This window comes from Chelonoidis abingdonii, chromosome 1, assembly GCF_003597395.2.
Source record: "Chelonoidis abingdonii isolate Lonesome George chromosome 1, CheloAbing_2.0, whole genome shotgun sequence".
Lineage (NCBI taxonomy): Eukaryota > Metazoa > Chordata > Testudines > Testudinidae > Chelonoidis > Chelonoidis abingdonii.
The window spans coordinates 330,815,536-330,822,882 of NC_133769.1; the positions used below are offsets into that span (position 1 = coordinate 330,815,536).

General features: G+C 41.8%; 1 protein-coding gene across 1 annotated transcript in view; it reads left to right on the forward strand.

Annotated features, from left to right (window-relative positions):
- MIPEP (mitochondrial intermediate peptidase) overlaps nucleotides 1-7,347 on the forward strand; it is a 121,061-nt gene that overhangs the window by 43,841 nt on the left and 69,873 nt on the right. The window contains exons 11-13 of the mRNA XM_075066017.1: nucleotides 4,745-4,898; nucleotides 5,933-6,010; nucleotides 6,753-6,828. Of these exons, the coding sequence (XP_074922118.1) occupies nucleotides 4,745-4,898; nucleotides 5,933-6,010; nucleotides 6,753-6,828 (308 nt within the window). The remainder of the gene's footprint in view (nucleotides 1-4,744; nucleotides 4,899-5,932; nucleotides 6,011-6,752; nucleotides 6,829-7,347) is intronic.

Consider the following 7,347-nt stretch of genomic DNA (forward strand, 5'->3'; position numbering starts at 1 on the left):
ATACTCTCCTCCTCTACAATCCATGCACTCCAGTAGTTCTTCCCTCCCCACCACTAAAAATAGAGAGAGGAAAATTGCCTACATCTTCTGGAACACAGAGATTTATACCCATTTTTGGGCAGCACTTTGAGCTTCTTTGGTAAAAGGTATTATATGAATGTAAAATATTATGGTTTGCTTGTGCATTTTTCAAGCAAACATATTTTAAAACTTCATGCTAATATAACATTTCCATTGGGTTTTGGTTGAAATAATGTGCTTGGCAATAAATCCACATGTTCTTATCATCAGGTCTTGCATCATCCCTTTAGAAAGTACGGTGCGATTCTGATCTCTACATATGTATATGAAATCCCATACCACAAATATTGACTTTATTTTTTATATTTAGAAGGTATTCTTCAGAAAGATATTTATAATGTAACTCTCACTGTGTTGTTATGGGTGTTCCATGTACTTCCAGTACTTTCATATGAATCAAATACAAAAAATCGTAATGTTTGTATCTAAGATTCAGACTCTCCAAATTTGTCCTATTTGAAAATTCTTCACGCTGTTCTTTCAAAATGGGCACCAATTGAACTGAAATATTATCAGACCAGCTTTGTCTGTTTGTTCAAAACAGAACAGCTTTGTCTCTTATTCCATTCTTAATTTCTTTTGGAATACATTATTATAATATCCATAATTATAAGAATCGTATACTTCCTGAAAAATCCTTACTTTACATTGTTGTCTTCAACTTTCTCTTGAAGGGTGATAAATCATGTGCTACAGGCATGAGTATAATACAAAAGAGAAATTCAGCTCTTAAAAATTTGAGCTAATAGCTATGTAGACTGACAAAATAAGATATCAAAACCATGTGTATGAAGACAGTAAGCTTTCACAGTAATTACTAAGTCTTTCCACATATTTTTTAGAAGAACCATTAAAACACAATTTGCTGTTTATGCTCATGTCAGTACTGGAGTCAACTCCAGAGAGAGTGGTATAGTAAGACTAACATGCTTTGGCAGGGTTTTTGAGAAGTTTGCACAGTATCCAGGGGCGCCTCTAGGCACCAGCAAAGCAAGCACCTGCTTGGGGCAGCCCATTTGCAGGGGCAGCAGAACCAACAGGGGGCTCTCGGAGCTGTAGTTCCTTGGTTAGCTCCCTGCCTATAGAGCCAGCCCTGGAGCAGGGAAAGAACTACATTTCCCGGCATTCCCTTGGCCACTACCAACTGGAAAGGAAGGAGGGGGGACCTCATGCTGCAGCATGTGCTGTGAGTGAGAGGTGCATTGTGAAAGGTAGTGATACCATATTTTAACATTAAAAAAACAGGATGCACTCCACAGAGAGGGAAGCCCCACCCTGCCAGTGCCACCATCCACTCTCTCTGACTGTCCCCCACAGAAACCCCAACCCATCCATCTCCCCCCCACTCTCCCTGTCCCCTGATCACCCCCTCCCAGGACCCCTGCCCCTAACTGGCCCCCCAGCACTCCACCCTTATCTAAGTGCCGCTGCTCTTTGTCCCTTGCTTGCCCCCTCCTGGGACCCCTGCCCCTAACTAAGCCTCCTTTCTCCTTGTCCCCAACTGCCCCCTCCTGAGGACCCCCCCAACTTCCCCCCTAGTACGCCACCCCCTACCTGTCCCCTGACAAACCCCTGGGACTCCCAGGCCTATCCAACCGCTGCCTGTCCCCTGACTGCCCACCTGAACCCCTGACCCCTCTAAGCCCCCCTTCTCCCTTGCCCCTGACTGCCCCCCCCCAGACCTCAGCCCCATCCAACCCCCCCTGCTCCCTGTCCCTTGACTGCCCCCCCCTGGAACCCTCTACCCTTCTTCCAACCCCCAAGCCCCCTTACCGTGCCACTCAGACCAGCGTGTCTGGCTCCGTGCAGCTCCAGACATGCTGCTGCATACATGCTGTCTGTGCTCCCCCACAGAGCCCACAGGCCCCCCCCCCCCCCCCCGCACCTGCCTTCCAGATTTTGAACATCTCAAATTCAGGAGTGGTCAAGCTCAATTTGAGCAGATGTTACTTCATTTTCTCCTAAATCAAATATACTGATCCACTGTAACTTGCTGTAGAAAAAGTAGGATAAAACTGAGCAGAAATGCTTCCCGGTGGTTATTAGGACTGAATTGCTATTTTCAACAACCATGCCTTTTTTTTTTGTTTGTTTGTTTGTTTAAAAGAAGACAGTGATATTGCACTGGCAAATTCCCCATAGAAAGAAAGAGTGAAACAAACGAATAATAAAGGCACCTCAACTTTTCTCTTTTTATGAGGACAGTCTTATATATGCATCCAGATATCTTCAATCACACAAGCTGAAAATTGTTCCACTTTACTGCAGCTCTGTAACTATATGGGAACCAATCCTGTTTCTGTGCACATCTAAAATTGCTGCTGAATGACCCGCCTTGGGAGCGAGTTACCAGTGACCAGGGCTGGCAGCGGAAGGAGGTGCAGGTGTAGGGAGGAGAGCCCAGGGCTGGGGCGGCAGGAGGTGTGTGTGTGGGGCACTGGTAGGGGGGAAGCGGGAGCCCAGGGCTGGGGCGGCAGAGGGTTTGTGTGTGGGGCACTGCGGGCGGGGGGAGGGGGGAGCCCAGGGCTGGGGCGCAGGAGGGTGTGGGTAGGGGGGGAGCCCAGGGCTGGGGCGGCAGGGTGCGGGACGGCGGGGGAGCCGAGAGCTGGGATGGGGAGCAACCAAAATTTTTTTTGGTTGGGGCGGCAAAAAACCTAGAGCTGGCCCTGACAGTATCCGTCCTTCTAACTTTCTGAGCTGGGTTAGACAACACAGTAAAAACTCTCGAGTCTGAGTTTTTTCTACTACAGTTTCCAACAGTGCTCCTACTGCTGGAGCTGCACCTTTTAGGAATTACAGGGCTGAAAAACACTAGCACAGATGCAGTCTATGTACTGTACTTTACACTACTATCAAGTGTACCTGCATGCAGAGACAGCAGCCATTTTGTTCTCACAGTTGCTATGTGTGCTGTTACGGAAGATGTGCACACACAGAGAGCTCTCATGGAGACTTATGTTCTGTCTTTTTATTTTCTTTAATCTAAAATTATGCCTTTTAGGCTGGAAGCATATGTTTTGCTCTTTGGAGACTTATCAGTGATAAAGGAGGAAAGTGTCTCTCTTTTTTTTTTCTTTCTTTCTTTTTTTTTTTTTTTTCTGGGTCACACCCCAGAGTGCAGCTGCTTACATAAGTGGGGTGAGTTTAAATAGTGCTGCCTGTATTGGGGGAAGTAATGACCTGTACAATACCCTTTCGGAGTTCTTAGGTTTTTTTTCTGTGTTCTGTTATAGTTTAAAATCAGAATGATACACATGCAAGAAGCCAGAAATAAAACCAGGGTGGAGTGTGCAACTATGCGAAGTCTTGAAACTAAACATCTCTACTGGCTTCAACAGATGTTGCCATGGTGGTAGCAAAATACTGCTGGAGTGCATTATAGGGATAATATAAAAAGATGGTAGGGAAAAAAAACAAACCCACATTGAAATGCTTAAAAGAACGGGTTTAGTGGCTTAGAGCGCTAATCCTGTCCTGCTGTGCACCACAGCCTACTGAAGTTGGGTAGTGAATTGTAACTGCAGTTATAAGCAACATGACTCCAAAAGACGGTGTCAAAGTATGTTTAGTTCTAAGGCACTGTCTTTTGTGTATGTTGGGGGTGAGGAGGCAGGAGGCGTGAGCAGTTTGGATGAAGAGTAACTGACTCTTTCACAGCTTAGCTGTAGTTAAGCCTTTTGATCAGAGGCTTTAAAATAGCAGGGTTCTAAATGTTTGGTGTTCAGCTGTTGTAGTCTGCCTGATGCAGATTTAGACTTCAGTGACTACTGATTGGTCAGGGAGAAATAATAAAAAAAATGACATGAAAGAGGAAAAACATATAAGATGGAAGGAGCAATGATCTTCTAAAGTGAAAGCCACACTAAAAGTGCAATCATTCAGTACTCTGGAGCCCTGGAAGAAATGGCAGATGTAAGGGCAGCTGCTCCCTTGGTTAGTGTGTATCGATTGTTCACAATTTGTATGCAAATCCAGGAAGCAGGGATGTTTTTGTTGTTAAGGGCCACGCAAGAATCGGGCACTAGGCATTCTGTTCTCAGTTTTGCCACAGATGTGACCTTGGGCAGGTCACTTAAGCCCTAACTTTCTAAAGTGTTCACTAATTTTGGATACGTCAATTTTTGGTGCCCAGTTTGCAACATGTAGGGACTGATTATCAGGGATTCTGAGCACTAGGTTGCTTAGGTCTCTAAGTCACTTTCATCCACTCTTACAACTTTTTTGCAGTTTTGGCATTTTCTTGTGTTTTCTGTGTTATCTCTATAATGCGTGCTACAATATCTTGCTACTCCTCTGGCAACATTTGTTCATGATAGACAAGCTCTTTAGTTCAAATAAGTTTGAGCTAGGGCTGCTCAGCACCTATGAAAATCATGTCCTTCATGTGTCAAGTTGGGTACTCAAAATTAAAGACTTAAACTAGTGGATGCTTTTGAAATGTTATGCCTTAACCGCTGCCTCACGTTCCCTATTTGAAAAATTAGGTTTTTTATTCTCAACAAGGGTGTTGTGAGGTTTAATTCATTTGTAGTTGTGAGATACTGGGATATAGCAGATGAGCACCATAAAGTGCCTATAATAAGTAAATCGAGACCATATTTTACACCTCCGATTATAAAGCTCAACAAATATTTTGACTCTCTTTTTTTGTTTGTTTTCTTAGGTATAACATTGAGCCCAGTTTGTACTGTCCATTTTTCTCTCTTGGAGCATGTATGGAAGGTCTGAACTTCTTGTTCAACCAGCTCCTAGGAATCTCTCTCTATGCAGAGCAAACTGAGAAAGGAGAGCTCTGGTGTGAAGATGTTCGCAAACTGGTGAGAATTCTAATTCCTAACAGTCCTAAAGCGTATTAGCTGCTCATGTGGTCTCTTAAGAGACTAGGAACAGGTTTTCAAAGGTATTTAGGTGCCAAAGGATGCAGATAGGCACCTATTGGGATTTTCAAAATTGCATAGGGCATTTATCTCCAATTGAAGCCAATGGTAAGTGACTAGTTACTTGGGACAATGCCTGTCTGCATCTGTAGGCGCCTAAATGTCTTGAAAAATCTCTCCTCAAGTGAAAGATGCCAGAGTCAGAATGGCTGGGTCTCTCTGTAGAGAGGAACAGAGAGAGAATTGTATTTTCTGAATTAAACCTGAAATAAAGTACATGGTTATTAACTAATGCAGCTACAAACGTGCATTCTTACTGTGTAGGGCTTTACTCTTCCCTTCTTTCCTATTGCGCATGTCCTATTTTTCTTATTTGACTCAAGCCTTCCTATTTCTGGCTTGTTCTGTAGGATAGAAGTAGCAGATGTGGACTGCTCTCTATTTGTCATTTTGCTCAGTTCTTTTGTCCTTCCACTCCCTCCCAGTATTCTCCAGTGGGCATCCTCTCTCCCTCCCTTCCACTTCCAAACTCAGCCTCCAGTGAGGACTGCTGCTCCTCAAATCCTCAGTGGTAAATCTACCAGTTCTGGCTACCCTCTCATATCTGTCTCCTTGGTAAATCGACTCCTGCTGTACTTAATTTATGTTCTGCAGCCCTGGAGTAGTTAACTTGCCATCTGATGGTAAAAGATGGGGTGATTATTTTTATTGTGGTGTGTGAGAGTAATCAGTTTGTATAAACTGCAGAAATTTGTGCAGTTTGAAGGACAAGCTTTGAAATGTTTCTACATCAATATTTCAACTACAGTAGAATAAATTATTCCTATATTATTTTTTATGTAAAATTATAATGTGCTGTAAAATAAAAACAGTCTAAACCTTTTCTATTGAATATATCTGAGAGTGATACTTTCTCACCTTCCCAGCTCAGCAGAACTTTTACTTTGGAAATTATATATTTATTTCTTTTCCAGGCAGTTGTCCATGAAAATGAGGGCTTGCTGGGGTACATCTACTGTGACTTCTTCCAACGAGCTGACAAACCACATCAGGTAACAACTGTGGATTGACTTCACTGGTGGTTTTGCTTGAGTAAGGACTACAGTAGTAGGGTCGTTTACTATTAATATAAGTCCAGCAACATACCTTTGGACTTAAACTAGCACTCAAATAAATTCACACATAACAAGACCACCTGTAAGGCCAAACGTAATGCTAGAAAAATCTATAATGTATTTAGATTCTAGGAATACTTAATTCCAAAGTATATATAATAACACTGATTGTTCAACTTCCTTGAAACTTTTTATTTTTGCCAATAACTTCCTTTTAATAAGCCCCACATATGTTGAATCCTCAGATACTACACTGACAGGCACTATGAAAACCCTAAAATAAGCAGCTTTTTGAGCGTTAGTGCTTTCTTATTATCTACCTGCTGCTTATGAACAACCGATATCTGAAATCAAATACACTCTGTACCAAGGCAAAAGTCCAGAATGTCAGTTTGATCATTTCTCAGACCTCACGTTAAATAGGTGAAGCTGTCTACAATTTTTAGACGTTGACTACCACCGTGGTGCCAGTCTATAAACTACAAAACAAAATACAACAGAACCTCATTAATTGGCATTAATGACTGAGAAATGTTTTGCAAATGCCTGAATTTTATGAATATGTGAATAAACAAACACACGCTGTGAAACAGCATTATTACTTATTTTGTCAAGTGTGGTTTGGTTTTAGTTATTTTTGCTAACAATTTGTAACGTTCTGCAATATATTTTATAAAAGAATGATGTCTTAATAAGATGTCTCCTCACGATAGAGCTTGCTGTTAAAACTCTGCCAATTAATGGGATGAGAGACTGTATATGACCTATAGTATTTGTAGGTCCGCAAAGTTCTGATGTGACAATAAACTAAGTCTTTTTTGGGAAAGATAGGAATTTTAACCTTTTGGATATTTACTCCTTAGATGGTTAAAACTTAAACATGCTGCTTTTAGAAAATAAAATTTTGTTCAAGACGTTAAAGCTATTGCAATATTTTGTTTTTATCTTTATGAAATAAAAGAATCTTTTAACATTATAATAATCTCAAGTAAAAAAATAGTAAACAGAGATGGGAAAGTATAATAAAGACTGGCTCAAATTCTGCTATGTTACATTGAAGCAACTTTATTGAAGTTAATGGGTTTGCATTGGTGTCACAGAGCAGAATAGGACTCTTAGGCCTGGTCTACACTACGCGTTTAAATCGATTTAAAGAGCGTTAAATCGATTTAACGCTGTACCCGTCCACACTGCAACGCCCTTTATATCGATATAAAGGGCTCTTTAAATTGATTTCTGTACTCCTCCCCGACGAGAGGAGTAGCACTAAATTC